Genomic DNA, 20,609 nt, shown 5'->3' on the forward strand with positions numbered 1-20,609 from the left:
AGTCTGGTTAGTTCACTTCCTTGCTTAGAACTAGGCTATGCTCCCCAAAGATAACCAATAAAGTCCAGAGTCTTAAAAATAGGTGGCAAGCGGCAGAGAGAGCTAGCTTCCACTTACTGAGCCCTTCAAGTCCAACAGTCTGCCTCTCTGGCATGCATTTTACATATATCTTATTATTTATTCATGACAAAATCCTGTGAAGTACTCATTGTATAGAAGAGTATAATCAGGACTCAGAGGTTAGGCAATAAGCTAGTAAGTGCTAAATAAGGGGTGTTCCTGCTTACAAGATCCATACTCAAGCTGCTGTATCATGCCGTCTTTCCGCATAATTTAGCCCCATCTGATCTTTCTAATTTCATTTATTGTAGCAACCATACTCCAGCCAAGTTCCTTCAGATTCTCACACTATCACACTGACTAAGCCTTTGGATGTGGTATATCCTCTATCGCGAATGCTCTTTTTAACTCCATGAACCTAAATACTTCCTAACAATTATTCTAAGGTGAGTTACTTTAAACAGAGGTTCCCACTGGACAATAAATTCATAGGTACGACATGCTATGCTCAGGTTAATTGATATCTGTTGGGGATAGAGATATTTTTAAAATCTCCCCCAGTGCATAAGGAAGGTTAATATCTACTGTTCTAGGTGAATTTCTGGCCCCTCTGGCAGGCTTAGCCTAGTCTTCTGTTTCTTACTAGACCCTGTCAAGCTCTCTACTGTAATTTTCATTATGCTATTATAATTTTGTCTTAGGACGTGTGTCTTCACCTCTGGAATGTGAACCTCCCAAAGGCAGAAATAATGTCAAAATACAGAGGCCTTTGTATACATGTTACATAGTGATCCAGTATGTCCACACATATACACACACCATTGAACCAAAGTTTTGTGAACAATACTGAAGCTTACTTAAAAGTGATGGACTCCTTATTTCTATTCTATTCTATTCTATTCTATTCTATTCTATTCTATTCTATTCTATTCTATTCTATTAATTTCATTCATTTCTATTTCAAAAATACGGATTGATACTCATTAAATTGATTATACAACCCAGTACTTTTACTGAACTGTGTTTGAAAAGCACCTTTCTTGGGGCCCTCATAATGGACTTAGTTCCCTTATAAGAAGAGGAAGTATCATCAGAGCTCTGTCTCTCTTAGCTATGTTAGGACACAGGGAAAAGGTAGCCATCTGCAAACCAGGAAGAGAACCCTCACCAGGCCTGCCCCGATCTTGGAATTCCAGCCTCCAGAACTATGAGAAATAAATTTCTGTTATATAAGCCTTCTTTCCCTTACCCACCCCGCCCAAAAGAAAGAAAATCATCTCTGAACACCATGACACATGGCAGGTGTTTAGTAAAGATATGTTGAATTAATAAAAGTTATCAGAAAAATTATACACACCCACATATGCACGTGTGTGTGTGTATATATATATATATAATTTTAAAATATCCAGAGCAGTAGGCACTCATCACAAGGCAAAATAAAAATATCAAGATTCACTTTCACACTCTTTAGATAACAATCAAAATAGAAGGATTAAAAAATACATATAAAACTCAATTGAAACTAAAGCAATAGGAAGGAATACACTCAATGTTTCTCCTCCTTATAATTAGGGATCCTTAAATTGCCTCTACATTCTCAGACAGTCCAAGAAATATGATACTCCAATTTATTCAAGGTACTGATTGTCCTACTGAGATTGCATTCTTTCTTCTTTCTTTGCAGTTAATCAGTGTGACACAATTTTGGTGAGAAATGTCTTCAATTTTAATAACATATTAGAAATCAAAGATAGCTTAATTCATAGATATACTCAGATGTGCATTTTGAAGTTTATCAAACTTGTCTCTCTGGAAATGTTTTATTTATCAGAAGAAAAATTTTATAATGGGGGATTGAGAGGAGATATAGGTCAAACATGAAATTAGAGAAGGGAGTGATTTGAAAGATATGGGCTGGGACATGACCCAGATCACGGATGAAGGAATCTTATATATTTACTGCTCCTTAGTTTGTCTTGCTGAGAAAAAAATATTAATTACATCACCTTTATGATCATTTCTCCTCACCACATACCCACACCCCCACACCATCTTTACAAGCTAATATCTCTCAGGGGTCCTTAGAGAACTACTTAATATTTGTGAAACTCTTGTAAAATTTTCAGGAAGATGCAGGATCTTTCCATTTTCAGTTAGCTACCCAGGGTTTTATGTTAGTACTTTGAACCATGAACAGCTTTGTCAACTCTCTTCGGCCCAAAGCAGAAAATGTTTTGGACAGAGAAATAATCTGATTCAATAATGAATATAGTTCTTCATTTAAGGGAATAAATCTGCAATTTTAAAATTCTGAAACTTTCACCCCTAAAGGCTTTATATAGTGTTCTACAAAAATACATTTGCTTAAAAATTCCAGTTAGCATATTATAAATAACAATATTTATAAGAAACATCTCCTTATCCTGAAGTACTAGGGCAACTGTAATGTTCTTGATTTTAGTAAGGAACATGAGTTACACCTTTTTATAATACAAGAGGAAATTCTAATGTCTTTCAGAGCAGAACTAATCATGTTAATTCCATTCAGAAAGTATATGCTTTAAATTACACGTATGTTTAAAGAACTCATGAATTATGATTATTGCTGGGAGAATAAATATCTTATGAAACGGCTGAAAGACAAAAGTGATAGATAGTCTAGCAAGAGATGGAGTCTCCATATATAGAAAAACAGATTGACAGTCTTAGAGAAAAACACATTTGTAACGGTTTTCACCCTCTCTCTTCATTCACTAGCATTTGTATGAAGTAAAGCATCAGTACTTTTAGGGTAGACAGATACATCAAAATCTGTTGGGAGAGTTGTTGCTTTGACTAGGCATTTCAAATTTCCTTTTCTTGAATATATGAGAACTATGATTGCTATACAGCATTGAATCTATGAATACAATGCTACCAGTTTCTTCAAATGAAGTAAAAGGTATGCCATTTCACTTTTCTCCTATATACGTATTATAGAAAATTCCTTTTGTTCAAAATAAAAATTCATAGAGGAAAAAAGCAAACATCTCCATTTAGCTGAAATACTGAAATTGCATGTAATCTCTTAAGGTATGCTGTTTTATTTGTTTTCAAGCTTGGCATTTCCATTTGTTGCTTTTCAATATCAGTTTCTTGACTCAATTCAATCAGCTGAAATGTATCATTAACAATAATCAATAGTTTTAGTAGTTTACAGTTTTTACCATGTCATCTCCAAGTCTTTCATCAAAAGATCATTATCTAGCCATCTGACTAAAAATCAAAGTTGGCTCTAAATGTCATTTCAATACATAAAAGGTAGTTTAAACCTCGGGGATGTGGGATTTATAGAAAACACAATATTAACTGACAGGGAAGAGGGAAACGGTCTCTGTTTTAAAATGATTTTGGTATCTTAGTTAATCTTATTATAGTTAAGACGTAAATGTTAAGGTTTTCAGGAGCTCTATGGGAGTTTTATCTGGTTTTGAGCATAAATATAGTTTATCACTTTGGGGTTTAGGCAGTAAAAAGCCCCTACCCTATTCCCAAGCTCTCTTTTTCTACCTCAGGTACACTGAAAGTTATGTGTAATATGTGCCCTAGCTCAAAGACGGAGAAGAGTAGCCTGATTGACATTGGACTTTACATGAGCAACAAATAAACTTTGGTTTGGTTAAGCCACTGGACAAATATGAATAAATACATTTTCTTGAGTAACATGGCATAAGCTAAGACATTTTCTCAGCATAATTTTCAAGTGTTTTTGAAAGAGATCAGAAATCTAAACATAAAATGTTTATTTTCCATTCTTCTGTAGTAAATATAGTTAGGACACATGGTGACTCTTCCTTTTAATGATTTAGAAGCTTGCAGTTTCTTAGGATTAGAAATACGGATACATTTTTACTACATAATACAGCAGCTATAAATACAAATTGTATGGTAGAAAATAGATTTATTTTTGTATTTTTGCTCTTAACTAGAATTATTCACTATTTTAAGAGATGTTTTATTAAATCCCTGACATTAAATTATTTTGTCATCATTGGGTTATTCTTTATTTTTCAAAGTAATCTGCTAAAAATATACTTAAAGTTTATTATTTATCTACTGTAGCTGATGAGTAAAATGTACACCCTTTTTTTTTTTTTTTTTGAGATGGAGTCTCACTCTGTCACCCAGGCTGGAGTGCAGTGGTGTAATCTCAGTTCACTGCAGCCTCTGCCTCCTGGATTCAAGTGATTCTCCTGCCTCAGCCTCCCGAGTAGCTGGGTTTACAGGTGCAGGCCACCACTCCTGGCTAATTTTTTTATTTTTAGTAGAGATCGGATTTCACCAGGTTGGCCAGGCTGGTCTTGAGCTCCTAACCTCAGGTGATCCACCTGCCTTGGCCACCCAAAGTGGTGGGATTAGAGGTATGAGCCACTGTGCCCAGTCAGAAAACCCATGTATTTATTAAAATTCTGGAATGGCTTTATCAGTATTTACAATATTTTACAATATAATTTTATTTATGAAATAGCCTAAGCCAAATATGTTACAGCAGTACATTGACTAACCATACATCCAAGAGTGAGCAAAAAAACTCTCTAAATTTGCATTGCCCTTACATTCTATCACAAGCCATGGGAGATATCTATAAAGTCTGGTATTGTGCCAAACGAATTACCTCCAAATGATCAAACTAACTCAACATGCATTTTGGAGGAGAAAGTGGGGTCAAAGGAGGATGATAAAGCAAGAATGATAAATTCAGAAGCCATAAATTGCCACTGTCACTTACTCTATGCACCAGAGCAGCAAAGTAGATCAACTGTCATATCAAAAAAGAAAAACAGGAGAAGCAGAACAATAGGAGGAAGTGAGGAGAACTCCTGCTTCTTGTGACTTGATTCTGGAATTATTTTTCAAACTAGAATATACTATTGTGTTTTTCATAATAGTTTAAAAATATCAAAAAATGAAGTTAGTCTAAAAAATCAATCATCTTTTTATTATAACCCAAATTGTATTTGAGAGACTAGTAAAGTTATTATGTCAAGTCAGAAAAACCAACTATATATAACAAAGCTCTGTAATAGTTCAGGAACATTATATCAGGTATTGAGAATAAACTTTAAGAGCCTCCTTGTACTACAGAATAAGATTCTCACCAACACTCCATTTAAACAAAACTACCCCAAACTCTATTTTCACTGCTTATGCATATGGAACTGTATGGCAATAATTTTTGTTTCTAGGAAAAACAATTGTCTGAAAATTGTTTGATCATTAACTATGACAAATTTAGCCATCTCATTTTTATTTTCACAGATCATGTTAGGAAGAAAGCTACAAAATGCCAGATTAACATTTCAAAACATACTTGAAAGTAATGAAGGGAAACTGATTCAGTTAGCAATGCTAAATAAAACAGACAATTCATACAGATGCTTTCCCTGTAAAATATTAAATAAACCCTCAAAAATGTCAACTTTTAAAATTTAATAAACCAATCCCTAAGTTATTTCTCTGAGCAAAGTTTCTCCCTGACCAAAGCACTGGTTTTATATGCAAATGTTTTCCTGGTCAGAGCATGTACTTTTTCTAAGAAGAGGGTGTTAAGTAGAATTATAAATGATATTTCCTTCTCTTTCTGCCTCTCTCCTTCTTGTCCAAAAGCTGAAATATATCAGGCTGTATAAAAGTAACTATATTATTTTGTCCCTGGCTTGTCAGTTGCAAGTACAAATGCAGAGATTTGTTCGATTGGATCCACAATAGTGCTGAAGTGGAAATGCTTGACTTACCTGCCATTGTTTCATCAGCTCTTTTACTCCCTTGGAGTCTTCGAGGAGCCTTTCCTTATGGGTAGCATCCTGCAGGACATTGGCAGTTGTTTCAGCTTCTGTAAGCCAGGCAAGAAACTTTTCCAGGTCCAGGGGGAACTGTTGCAGTAATCTATGAGTTTCTTCCAAAGCAGCCTCTCGCTCACTCACCCTACAAAGGAACAGATAATCAGATGCAATTATGAAATATCAGAATGGTGCACCTAGTGAACTCCATAAAAAGAGAAAGATGAAGGAACTAAATGTAATATACCAACAATGGAGTGAGTTGTTGCTACAGCTCTTCCTTTAAGCAACAACTCTAATATTGTGCAGTCTATTTACTTTCATTTTTATTCAACTTAAAGGCGTTTGTATGGGGGAAGGTATGCAAGAATGACAATTACAGATTTCTATAAACCCCTCTCCACAGAGGTTTCATAACTATATATGTGAAATACATATCTACTTGAATATTTGAAAGTTCAAAGTATCTTTTTTCAATTTTGTAGTTTTTGCTGGTCTATTTTGAAAGCTTATTTAAATATACTGCCAAAGTTGAGACTAACCTTTATAGTTAAAACTCTAAAATCCCTGTACCATGCTTGTCTTTGATGCCGCCCTGAGGCAGAAAGCAAGGATTCAATATGCAAGTAGAAAAGTCAAGAAAATACAAACCTAGAGTCAAAAGGAAAAGACTAGAGAAAAATATGAAAAGAAGGGAATTGGAGGGCAAAAGAAAAAAGACTAACAAGTAGAGAAATAACATTGCATAGAAATTATCATTTTGTGCAAACTATCATTTTGCATGACACCAGTTATAACTATTGTGTTAGTTTCATAGTTAATTATTTGATCATACAACTGAGAAGATTTACCAAAATAAAAATGTTACGTGAAATGAAAAAGACTAGAGTCTTAAAAACCAGGTAGATTTGAGTTCAATTCCCAGTGTTCCTTACCAGTTATGTGATATGGCAAGTTACCTCTGATTCTCAGTTTCTCATCTGCAATGTCTATTGCTTTGATGAGAATTAAAATAGAAAATTCATGAAGTTGAGTGCCCCACATCTTATACAGTTATACATTACAGTTACTCAAAAACATTACTTCCTTCTACCCACAATCCATTTCCCCATTCCTCTAATCTTTTAAAAGGATGAAACAAACTCTCTCATGACAAAAACCTTAAAAATGTACTCATATTTTTGATCATATGTATATAAAATGCATGTATTGTGGATACATACATATATGTCCTCGGCAAACATCTACATAATAATAGCTTAGAAAGGAAAACTGCCTTAGGCAATAACAGTCCTCTTGAAAAAGATTCAGGTAAACTTTGTCTGCAATGAGGAAATTAGTACTCTATTTTAGAAGGTCTTATTTGCCTTCTATTACTACACAAACACTTTCTGGGATTAAACATAAGCTAAAAATGGAGTTTAAAAAATTGAACACTTGAATATGATACACATTGCTTGTTAAGATGTGATTGTCAATAATTATGCAAAACTGCAATTTATTTCAGCAGCAACTTTATCATGGGATGTGCAAACCAGGCAATAAACAACTCCTGCAGAGCCAGCGGCGGCAAAGCCCCCGGAAGAGCTGTTTATTCATCATGGGTGAGGTTTTTGCTGAGCACACAGTCTTCCACAGTGGAGTTTCAGTGCTCATACTGGATAAAAATCTTCTGTCTGCATTAACTGGTGGAGGGTTATGAGGATGCAGCTACTGAAAAAATGTAAGCATTGCACTGAGCTATTTATCAACTCCTAAATAAACTTTAATACTGCATAGCTGAAAGGTAGTGTAAGGTTCTGGTTGGGCAAATAAATTAAACCTCATGTAGTTCAGGGGCTAACACGGACTGCTGGCTCCCTACTTATCTAGTTTTCAGGCAAACTATCAATGCAAGGAGAGACATCAAAATAGTCATTTATCTTTTTATTTATTACGGTTTAAAAATTCAGGACCACTGCAACAACTCCAAGAATCTCAATGTTACAATTGGGCATGCACCTTACAGTTTGAACCAGGTGTAACTGCTGACAATTGACGGGATCTGACCTACAAAAGTGGCAGTTTCATGCAGTTTGCATTAAGACTTACCCCATCTCCAGTGCAAAATTTGGAATAGAAATAAGCTGTCACATTCCAGAATATAAATGCAGGGTTAGACATTTGGCATGTTTTCTAATGTAGTCCAATTTCAAACAAAATTTTAAAATATGAAATTCTCCCATGGCAGAGTGAAACTTAGAGAATTCAGTATTGTGCATTTTATCAGCATCAGCTTCATGATGAGCTGCACTTGATGCATGTTAGTTCCTCTACCCTTAAACTAGAAACACCACTTACCCTCTACTTCCAGAGAAAGTAACTAGTAAATAACTTTCCAAGAGTTATTTGCAAAATGCAATGCACATAAATCAGATGAAAGGGTTCTATGGAGACAATGCGATTTTCAGCCAAATCCTACCAGCAAGTTTGCTGCTTTGTAAATTAGGCCCTTAGGGAAGAACAGTAACTCTTTCAGGACAGTAAGGAACCATTTTCCTAAATGATACCCTCGTGGTCTGAAATATTGACAACATCAGGCTGAATATTTTCTAATTTGGAAAAGAAGTTAAAAACTCAATGGCATTAACAGCAGAAAATCTCCTCAAATGAGCTCCTTTTTAATATTACCTCTTTAATAATAGGTAAGACTGTTGTTTCCTGCTTGTGGTAGGGGTTTTAAGGCTACATTTTTCTCGGAAACCATGTGTGTACATTATACTCCTAAATTTTAATTGTGCCGGGTCTACACTAGGATGAGTCAAGAATACTTAATTTCCATATCTGCACATTCAAAATGCTCTAAATGTATCATATAAAATTTTTCTGAACCATATGGTTTTAAATAGCTTATACCAATAACATGCAAAAATAATAAGAATCATAAAGAAAATGAGACGTTTAGAAAAACCTAAAGTTATTGAATTAGATTTTTTAATAATTTCTTTGTTCAGGTTATCAAACTATTATCAAACTACAGGCTCTGGAGAAAATTTGGCTAAATTTTAAAAGTCACAATGACCAGATATTAGAAACCATAATAATGTTATGCAAACAGAACTATTGGTTAAGTACTTTTTTACATAACAAAGTTTTATAATCAGTTATTCCAGCTTTATGGTGCACACAAACAGCTGAGAATTTGATGGAGTAAGGAATAATGTGATTTCCAAAGGTTTTCATTCTATTCATAAGGGCACCCTGTACTGTTCTCAGTATGTAAATAAAGGCAGTGTGAAACAGTGTTCTCAAAGTGTACTCCATGGACCAGCAGTGCCAGTCTTGTCTGAGAACTTATTTGAAATGCAAATTCCCAGAACTCAGCCTAGACCTATTAAATCAGAGACTCTGTGTAAAATCCAGCAACCTATGTTTGAACAAGCCTTCCAGTATATGCTAAAGTTTGAGAACCACAGTTGCAGGGGACCAAATTTGAGAACTGCTGGTTTACTAGATGCTAAGCTGTGCTGCCCGGACTCCTTTTCAGGACTGAAATACTTCTTACCCTAGCTGCTGGTAGTGCTGCTGGCTGATGGTTCATTCTTATTTGAGAACTGGCCTCAGCTAAAGAGAGGTGCCTAGCTCAAAGTTACCCACTATGTTCCTGAGGCGGGCTGCACTCAGTGGCTGATGGGAGATTTGTGGGCTATAAAACCCTGTGTCAACTCAGGACAATTCTGAATGGCTCACCTACCTTAGAGTTCAGAGATCCTCCTGGGCAAGGCTAGGAAGGAGAGGGGGAGGGTTGATTGTATTGTAGCTGTGACTATATAGTAGCCCAGCTTCTCCGTCTGCCCAATCCTGCTCCCATTCCTTTTCTCTACTCACAGGTGTTAATCCTGAGAGCACTCGCCAATAAAATTCCTTCATGCTAATCACTTTCTCAGAATCTGCTTTCTGGGACAACGTAACCTCTTGAATTGTCACGCCAAACAAGGATTTAAAAAATATACTTGCCTAAGAACTGTAAGTGGTCTTCAAAGGGAACAAGATAGAGAATTCTCGCAGCAATTGTGCCTGAATTGCTACTGCAGTGTTGGCTGCCCTTTAAGGAGACCTATAGACAATGCAGGTTTGCATTATCACCAGCTACAAGCAAGAATTTAATGAAGGGGCAGAGTGTTGGAGCTATAAAGTTTACTACAACCTACACCTGCCCAAGAAAGTGTTTATCCAGAGACAATTTCGCAGGAAGAAGAGAATCACAGAGGGCATGTTTTCAGCACATCCATTTTCATTTTAAGACCTGATTATCAATGAGGCAATCAGATAAGTATATTCTGATCTGTCATCAGAACCCTACCCTCGCCACACACACATACCGTGGCATTTCTGAATAAATCTCTAAGACTCCATAGAGTTGAATATCATCAATTTCTTATGGCTAACATAATACATAAAAAGGACAAAGGAAGGGAAATTTGTTACTTTTAAAGATAAGCCTAAAGAGCTTAATTAATGTATAGACACTATTCTACTAGATATAAGGATGAAAAATAATTTATCAGTGCATTATATTGTGGGATTATAACGGTGTCTACAAGAACAGAAAATCAAACACCTCATGTTCTCACTCACAGGCGGGTGTTGAACAATGAGAACACATGGACACAGGGAGGGGAGCATCACACACTAGGGTCTGTTGGGGGGGCTAAGGGAGGGACAGTGCAGGGGGGGCGATGGTGGGGAGGTTGGGGAGGGATAACGTGGGGAGAAATGCCAGACGTAGGTGACCTGGGGGGGGTGGATGAAGGCAGCAAACCACATTGCCATGTATATACCTATGCAACAATCCTGCATGATCTGCACATGTACCTCAGAACCAAAGTACAATAAACAAACAAATAAATAAAATTACAAAAATATATTATTTTTAGAAAAAGGCTCAATCTGATATGAAAGGTTATTTTGCCCAGATTTTTATTAAGTGTGATAAATCAGGAACATTCAAAGAACTCAGTCTTCTGCTAAATAATACTCTCACTATGCCCTGGTGCCCTGGCATTGTAGACTAACCAAATAAAATATTCTGAATCTTTCCTTCCTAGTTTATTTGCAATTCAGCCACTATCATTTCCTATGATATTTAGGAGAAGGATTAAAGGATCATTACTGTGTTCCTTTTTTTTTTTTTTTTTTTTTTTTTGGTGAGATATAGATCAGGGTGACCCTAGCAGCAGCTGGATGTAAGATCAAAAAGATTCTTGTACTATCAATCACTACTCACACAACCAGAGTTAATCTGAAGTTCAAATTCCTATAACCATACCAGCTCCTACTAGTTTGCTAGGAAATTGCATTTTGATTTTAAAACGTAACTTTTTTTTTTTTTTTTGAGATGGAGTTTTCGCTCTTGTTACCCAGGCTGGAGTGCAATGGCGTGATCTTGGCTCACCGCAACCTCCGCCTCCTGGGTTCAGGCAATTCTCCTGCCACAGCCTCCTGAGTAGCTGGGATTACAGGCACGCACCACCGTGCCCAGCTAATTTTTTGTATTTTTAGTAGAGACGGGGTTTCACCATGTTGACCGGGATGGTCTCCATCTCTTGACCTTGTGATCCACCTGCCTCGGCCTCCCAAAGTGCTGGGATTACAGGTGTGAGCCACCGCGCCCGGCCTTTAAAACATAACTTTATATTGTATTTGTGAGAAGAAGCTAGAATTTTGTCACCAATGGATATACAGCACTTTGTCGAAAGGATACCTTTTAATCTCTAGCAATTCTATTAGTAATGTGCACTAATGAGAAGCATGAATCTAAGCAAAATCTGTCAACATTGTCTGAACTAATAGTCCATTCCCAGCAACAACTCTGTGGTTTTTATCTGCCTTTGGGCAACATCTACCTAGAAATATGACTGGAGAAGGGTTGTAGCAATAGAAGAATGTTTCTCTTTTCTCCTCTGTTATGAAACTGTAAAGTGAGGAATATATGACATCATTTTATTTTAACTTCTCATGCTTGCTTTTCATCCACAGCATGAGGAATGGCAGATCTAAAGTACAGCATGGAAGATAATTTTTAAAGCTAACATCGATGTAAGTCTTTATATATTTTCAAACCTACTCAGATTTATTCTATCATCACTTCAGACAGTATTTTCCATTTTTCTATCTACTTTTTCTTTGTATACTCAGCTGGATATTTCATTTTCTGCCAATGGCTTTAAACTTGATATAGATCATCTTTAATTTTGAACCTCATTCTTATTTCCACATGCCTACCAACATCTAGTTCAACAATTCATCCATACATCTATTCCATATCTATTGTGTACCAGGATCTGTGCCTGATACTGGTGACAGAAAATTCAATAATACATAGACTTTGACATTTAACATATTCAAATCTAGTAAAGGAGACTGATACGTAAACATTTAATCAGAGTTACAATGTGACTAAGGCTATAAACCATTCTGTAGTCCTTACCAGTAGGTCAAATGAAATATGGGTCAATCCGCATCAATAGACTTCTATCTCAGTTTGCAAAATAAGTGATAAATGTATCTTAAACAATTTTTACTCTTTCTGTCAAAATAGGTGGAGATCATCTTGCAAGGCATTATCTCAAAATAGAGTGATGGATGCTCAATAAAAGTTTGCCTAACTAATTTTCATAAAGATAAAAGCCTTTTAAATATACAGTACAGGGTTTTGCTGATTTCCTTTTAGGGTTGGAGAGATTGATTCTGAGAGAATTATAATGATGTTCTCAAGGTTGTATACAAGTTAATTGGCAGAGCTGGGGTTATAGCCCAAGTCTTGCATTCTAGAAAAGAAGGTTTTGTAACTCTGAACATAGATATTAGAATCTATTCCTTTACGATATATTCATTGTACTAAAAGATAGAAAGGTGCAAGAAAGATTATGTCACCGAATCTTGGTATTCGTTTTAGAGCACAAATTTAATTTTCTATTACTACCATATGCAGGGTTGTTGAAAGACACAAATACCTACACATAAGCGAACACATACATACAAAGATATTCTCCTACCCCAACTATTGCAGAAAGGATCTAGCTGGTCTTTGCTTTAAAATAAAAATCCATTTTTAATGCAAATTTGCTGGTTTGCTGTTCACCAACATATGAATTAACGAGGTTTTCATCCCCTCTCTCCTGAGGTCTGGTACTAAATTACTCAAACTCTCCAGAGTTAATTGGAAACCATGACCTAAATGTTCCCAAAGTATTGCTGATTAGTTTTCAGAAAACTCATTCCCATCTTTTGTCACCCCAGACACCACAGGATGACTTTTTAACATGTGCAGTAGCAACACACTGGCATGAGAAATAGATTAATCCTCCAAAGATAAACCACAGCTCTGAAGCTATCTGTGTAAACTTCCTTCAATGATACAGACATTTTATTTTTCTAATATACATATCACCTAGACTTTAGATAATAAGAGAGTATAGGCATTATCAATCATGTAAAGAATTTTGAGAGACACATTTCATCTCTTTTTTTAACCTTATGAATGTTTTTAAAATAGAAATTTGCAAATTTATCATTAGAGAAACAACCATAATTATACACTTTCCTTAAAACCATTAGTACTTTCCTGAAAAGACCTGCACTGTGAGATAGCAGCAGAAAATGTGTTTTCTACTTTACTTTGCATTGCTCATTTCATTTGATTTCTATTTCAACTCATAAATCACTGAGAAAAATTAGTTGATAAAGAAATGTACACAATGTTATGAACAGATGAAACACATCTCTATACACACATTTTTTTCTTGAATTTTTAAAGAGATTAATACTCCTTTGTATTTTATGTTTTTCTGCTGATACAATGCCAAAAGGTACTATTTGGAGAGGCTAAAATATAATGTAGGGAGTAATGAATTACATTTGTTTTTTTTAATATACAGAGAATTCAAAATATTATTTTGGGCATATATACAACTGTAAAGGATCTTTAGGGAAAAAAATGGAGTTAACACTACTTCCCAGATAATACAAACTTAAATTTGAGTTGACCTATAGTTGCACACAATTTCTATTCTAAATAAATTGTCAGTGATTTGTAAATGTGAATTTTTAGGTTGGTTTTGGTTACTTGTAGTGATAATCTCTTTAAAAATATATTTCCTAATGTTGACAGACCAAGTAGCTTTTCTTCTAAAGGGATCTGTTTAAAATAGTATAAAAACCAATTTAAAAGATGAACCTAAGATCATCTCTTAAAAACCTGATAAGACTGTGCAGTCAAGCAAATATATGTATATATCTTCATCTACAATAACTTAGAGAAAAATAGGACTGTAGCTTGTTAGATGTTGAAACATAATATTCAGAAGACAGCAAAGCAGGTAGGTTCAATTTTCTGATATGAAAAGGCAAACACACAACAGATTTACTTTAAAAGGAAGGAAGTGGCTAAAGACATGTGAACACATGAAATGAACTTATAGTAGAGTTCTGTCAGTGGAATTTGAAAATATGAACAATTTCATAACTCCAGATCTAAATTTTGGATTATGATATTGAAATATTTTGTGACTTTTATTACCTAGTCTCTTACTCATTAGTCTCTCATGGTTAATAATACACTTTTGAAAGAGCCCTTTTAGCAAAGGCCATGAACAGACACATTTTAAAAGAAGACATATATGCGGCCAACAAGCATATGAAAAAAAACTCAACATCACTGATCACTGGAGATATGCAAATAAAAACCAAAAGAAGATACTACCACATATCAGTCAGAATGGCTGTTATTAAAAGGTCAAAAATAATAGGCTCTGGAGAGGTTGGGGAGAAAAAGAATGCTTATAAACTGTTGGTTATAGTGTATGTTATTTCAATCATTGTGAAAACCAGTGTGGAAATTCCTCAGAGATAATGGATGGAGCTGGAGGCCACTGTCCTTAGTAAACTAATGCCAGAACAGAAAACCAAATATTGCAGGTTCTCACTTATTAGTGGAAGTTAAATGATGAGGGCACATGGACACATAGAGAAGAACAACAGACATGGAAGGCTACTGGAGTGGGGAGGGTGGAAGGAGGGAGAGGATCAAGAAAAATAACTAATGTGTACTATACTTAGTACCTGGGTAACAAAATAATCGGTACAACAAACCTCCATGACACGAGTTTACCTATATAACAAACCTGCACATGTACTCCTGCATTTTAAAGAAAAGAAAAAGTCCTTTTAGATTCGACATTTATTGTTATAGCATTTTACTCTAAAATAATATTCCGCAGTTTTCAAGCTCCTTTGACAGGATCCACAGACATCATTTCCTTTCATATTTTAAATAGCTTGATTAGGCTAATGAGGCAGGTTGTAATGATCATGAACAGTTTATAGATGAGAAACTTGACTTTCAGGGAGGCTGTCTGAGTTGTCAAAATAAATGACAAATCTTGAAACAATCTAGTCCACTGTACTATAAAACATTACCTCTTAAGGTAGATTCACCAATCTCCCTGTGAAATACATATAATGAATATTATATATATATATATATATATATATATATATATATATATATATACTCACTATTCTCAAAAGCCATTTGTTTTCTGTGATTATTATATGAATTATGATTATGGGGTGTGTGTGTATATGTGTGAAAAGAAAAAAATATATTATTATTCCTTTGTTTATCATCTTCACTTTTCATCTATGAGATGTATTACAAGAAATACTGAACTTTGAACTCAAGCTAAGCTTGAGGATTTGATTGAGAAAGAAGGCATTACAGGCATTAATCAAATATTTTAAATCTTATGAAATTATACAAGATAATTGTATGTAAAATTTTGGCCTTCTCTAAATGATAAGTTAACAAATGTTTGTTAATGATACAGATATTATCTGGATGTCTATGTATTTTGGGAAATGTTTTACATAAAATTTCTAACATGGAAATAAAATACTTCATACATTGCTTTACTACACATTTTACAGTAAAATAAATACATTTTAGTAAGACCAATTGAGTAATGAATTAATTTCTCAAAGTGACTTAGTTTAAGTAGATTCTAAAAGAATTGCCCTTCTAATTGTAAACCTATTTTAATGGCTCAGATATGATTTACGTGACAAGATGTGGGATTACAAATAGCTCAAGCTAATTAAAACTTATCAAAATAAAGATTTAAAGTTTCTTGCTTTCATACTTTTAATTACCAGGGTGAAAAATTGCATTTAAAAGACCTAGATACTTTCAAATGTATTGATGGCCTTTTATAAGATCAATTAAAATTTATAAAGAAGAGTCATAAATTTAGGATTTGTTTTTTTCAATTAGAACTTCAACATGAAAGGAATGCATCTGAGGGCTGCATCTGGTTTGAAGAATCCTCTGACTTATGAATATATCACTTACTACAGTCCCTGTATTCATCATCATCATCATTGATAATCCTCAACTTATTGTAAATTATTTGAGGGCAAAGATTCACACCATAGTTACTGGCAATTTAATAGATACTCAATAAATTTAATTAAAATCAATAAACCTACTATCAATAAGGTATATAACTTCTAAAAAATAAGACCAGAGTCCTTTGTTCTTAAAAATGTAAAATTCTTTCTTGATGTGAATTTATTGAATAATATTTTATATTTATATAAATTTTAAAGCTTAAACATTGCTTTCACATAAATTATTTTAATTGAACCTCATAATTTGCAAATATCATCTTTGTTAGAAAAAAGCTATTATTCAGTTATAACCAAGATGGTTAAAAATGAGAATGAGCAATTCTGTGAACAAAATTGTGTTCTGCTTTGTAAATGTGCAGATATTCAATCTTTGGAGTTTGTTTCTTTCATCAAATTTTATATTAGTCATGAATTACTGGGCAACACATTGTATTTAGCTGTTGATGACTGAGTTTCTGTTACTCTTCCAAGAAAAGTTATTTTTTTCTAAATTTTCAAAATGGGCTTCTGCAAAGAATGTCGTTTCAATATTTTTTTAGGTGTATTAAATACACAGAGGACATGCAAGTAATAACTTCTGTCAAAATTAATCCATTATTTTGGCAAATGTTCAGATTGCCTATAAGTTTGATCTTGGTCTTCAGACATGAAGTACTAAAAGTGCCTTAAAACTCATCCTGTTCAGACACTCATTTGGCTTCTGTCACCTAACATACTCCTGCTCTCCCTGCTTTTTATCACCCGGAAGTTTGATGGGCATCCTCTCTGTAGTTCTACACATGTTCTGTCAAAAACATCCAGTGTGTCAGGGTTGAGAACAGAAGCTTGTGACAGCACCGGAGATCTTCCATCACCACTTGACACTGGTCTATTAATTGATCTCCTTTGTGTAAAATCATAAAATGGCTTCTAAGCTGTCCAATTTACCTTGCATCTAGCCGATATTTGTCCAACTTACTCACAAGAATATAATGAAGGACCTTGTCAAATGCCCAGATGAAATGCAAATAGACTGCTGTATTTTGCTTACCTAGTTGTCTAAACAGATTTCAATGTAAAACATTATTTTTGTCTCAATAATTTAAACCACATAGATTTATCTCTGTATGCATATTTTCTGTGTTGTTTTACTAAATTAGCTAGTTAATCTCTTCAATAAATGGGTCTGTGCTTCTCTTATGGTCTTCATGTAAGATCTACTAAGCACTTTAAATGTCTTGGACAGCTATAGTAATATCTCATAATTTTGACATAAAATTTAACTGCATTTGTCAAAAACTGGTTAGAGGGCAACTGATATGGCTATGTGGGGAAAAGGATAATAGACAAGTGTTATCACCATCCTTTTTATTTTTTTGAATATCAGAAATCAAAGGGGTTTTATTAAAGATACTTAAAAGGATAATAAGGGAGCCAGGCATGGTGGCATGTATCTGTAATCCCAGCTACTAGGGAGGCTTAGGCAGGAGAATCTCTTGAGGCCAGGAGTTCAAGAGCAGCCTGGGCAGCATAGTGAGACCCTCATTTAAAAAAACGCACACACACTTAAAAAAATGGTAACGGGAAAATTATGAAAAAGTTTACGCTAATAAATTTAGTAACTCAGATGAAATGCATACATGCCGTATCAGCCTGTTTTCACACTGCAATAAAGAACTACCTGAGACTGGGTATTTCATAAAGAAAAGAGGTTAGGGTAGGTGTGGTGGTTCATGCCTGCAATATTTGCACCTTGAGAGGCTGAGGCAGGTGGATCACCTGAGGTCAGGAGTTTGAGATATCACCACGCTTTTATAAAGACCATGCCATTCAAGTGATAAAAATAGATTATAATTGCAGTGATAATCACAGAATTTTAAAAGATTGGGCTAGACAATCTAGCAGGTCTTAAATGGTAATTTCATTTAGTATTGTAAAAATGACAACTGTATCACCCAGAAATAGGTTAGGCTCACCAAGAACATTGCTTTTTCATTAATTCACAAATCAGTTTTTGTCTGTAAAAACATTTGACCAAATTATACAGACCACAAAAAAAGAGGCATTCTGGAAACTGAGGGAAGACAGTTGACTATCACAGTGATTGAAGAGTGTTACTATAATAGCATTGTACAGAGAGGGAATGAAGATGGTAGACTTACTGTACAACAAAACTATCCCAAGTCTGACAGCACTTTGGAATATCCCACTGGACATATATATATGTGGAAACCCTGTTTATAAACACCAATTTTACATGTAAACGTAATACATTTTCCTCAAGGTTTTAAGACATTGAATTTTTCAGGCATGCAACTAACTGCCACAACAATCCAAGAAAAAATTTATTTCGTGGTGTTAGAAATTTTGCCAAGAGTTCTTCACCATTTTGGAAAATTATGCTATGGATGACCAATGCTTCTCATGGTATTCGAGTCTCCGTACAACACGGTGGTGTCATTCTGCATTTGTTGATCCTGCAGTTGTAGTCCCATGATCTAAAACCTTCACTGTGTTCCAGTGTGATCCTGCCTGAGTAACTGCATACTAAAACACATATTATTTTATTATAAGTGAGTCTTATTTATCTTTAAAATTAGAGTCAGGGCATTGTTTAAACTATTGCATGTGTAAATAGGGCATATTATCTACGTATTTTGGCCTATAATAGTAAAGAAGGTGTTACAAAATGTTTGTTATTTAAAAAAGAAAAGAGAGGTGGCATTGGGTCTGAGAAGTTTGAAAACCACTGATACAGAGCCACAGGGGAATTTCAAGATAAAGTATATTATATTGAGAATTAATAGAATATTTCAGGAGGGAATGAGGATGTGTTCCCGCCTGCACATCCCATCTCTGATCCTTACAGCTCCATAGAATGAAATAGCATTTTAAAAATTGCTCTCTTCTAAAACCAGCTGTGACTGTCGGTGAACCAGAGGTCTACTTCATATACGAACCGGAATTAAAAACAGCCAGGCTTTTAGTCAGTTCAGAGCCCACATTCTTGATTACATTTGACACAATAATCATCATCATATCTTAAGACTCAAATCAGCCTGACGGTGCTCAACTCAGGGCTGCTTCTCCCAATTAGCTGAAAATTGCAGCCCAGCTCATCTCCTAGGGAATAAGTTTACATTTACAATTTTTTTGCTGTGGCAAAAAGGCAACAAACATGCTGGAAGGAGCAAATAGCTTTTTAACTTTTACACTAACTATTTTAAGTTTACCTAAGTCTGGTAAACCTGTTTTGACAAGAATGACAATGAGGAAGCTTTTTTGTTATGATTTTTTAAAACTGCACAAAGTTTAAGATAACTAGAGTTCGGACTAGAAAGGGAAAATAAATACACAATGTGAATATTTTTACAAGTTATTTGCTAAATAAAAGCTTTCAGAATAAACAACCTTTCTTTGGTAAAAGATACAGAAAAGCAATTTGCAGCTAATAGATACGTACGTATAATTTGAAAACAAAAAGTGAACAAATGTCAAGGTCCTAGGAAAGAATTTCAAATAATACACTAACACGATAACTCCATGTCCATGTGACATAAGTATTATTCTGTGTATCTGGTTCAAAATTGTTTCTCTCCTATATGTCTGGGGGGTAGGATAACCAAGGACATTTTTGTGTATTTTATTTACTCTATTATTATACCTTTCTATGCAGATCAGGGCAGTCTGCCCACACTGTGGAAAAAAGGAAAGTGACAAAGTAACCACACTTCATGGTGACTGTGTTGAAGATTTGCTCAGACAACAATGTCCTTAAGTGCCATCTTCTAAGCAGACTACAGTGCAGACATGGGAGAGAAATATACAGATGGGAAAGCAAAAAAGTGGGAAAATACTGAGGAACAGGAGACTGGGAAGTAAGACAATTCTATAGTGCACTAAGATAGAAGACATGTTGTAACCACTGGGGAAAGGAAAATATGAGCAGGAACAGGTATGGAAGCTGACAGGGTCCAAGAGCTCACGGGAAGCAAATGCTAACATTAATCGAGAAATACTATTGAGGCTGATGTGGAGATAAAAAGGAATAAGGAGGGAGGCAAAGTTGAGGACAGGAGCACTGGGGAAATGACAGAAAAAACAAATCAGAGACAAGTGAGTAAGGGCAACATCTCTCTTAGCCTTGTTATTCCCAAACATCCCTATTCACCCAAAGCTTAATATTTCCTACAAGACACTGTATTATGAATACCCTTAACTCATGTATATCCGTAAAGGAGAAATATTTATTTTTCTTACAGTACAGTTACATATATTCGGGAATTAGAATGGATTATT

General features: G+C 34.9%; 1 protein-coding gene across 20 annotated transcripts in view; it reads right to left on the reverse strand.

Annotated features, from left to right (window-relative positions):
• Positions 1 to 20,609, reverse strand: part of DMD (dystrophin) — a 2,312,475-nt gene that overhangs the window by 514,998 nt on the left and 1,776,868 nt on the right. For all 20 annotated transcript variants that reach the window (XM_054251383.2, XM_035288503.3, XM_054251382.2 and 17 more), the window contains one exon: positions 5,838 to 6,027. In XM_054251383.2, coding sequence (XP_054107358.2) covers positions 5,838 to 6,027 — 190 coding nt within the window. The remainder of the gene's footprint in view (positions 1 to 5,837; positions 6,028 to 20,609) is intronic.

The sequence above is a fragment of the Callithrix jacchus genome, chromosome X (genome assembly GCF_049354715.1).
Source record: "Callithrix jacchus isolate 240 chromosome X, calJac240_pri, whole genome shotgun sequence".
Lineage (NCBI taxonomy): Eukaryota > Metazoa > Chordata > Mammalia > Primates > Cebidae > Callithrix > Callithrix jacchus.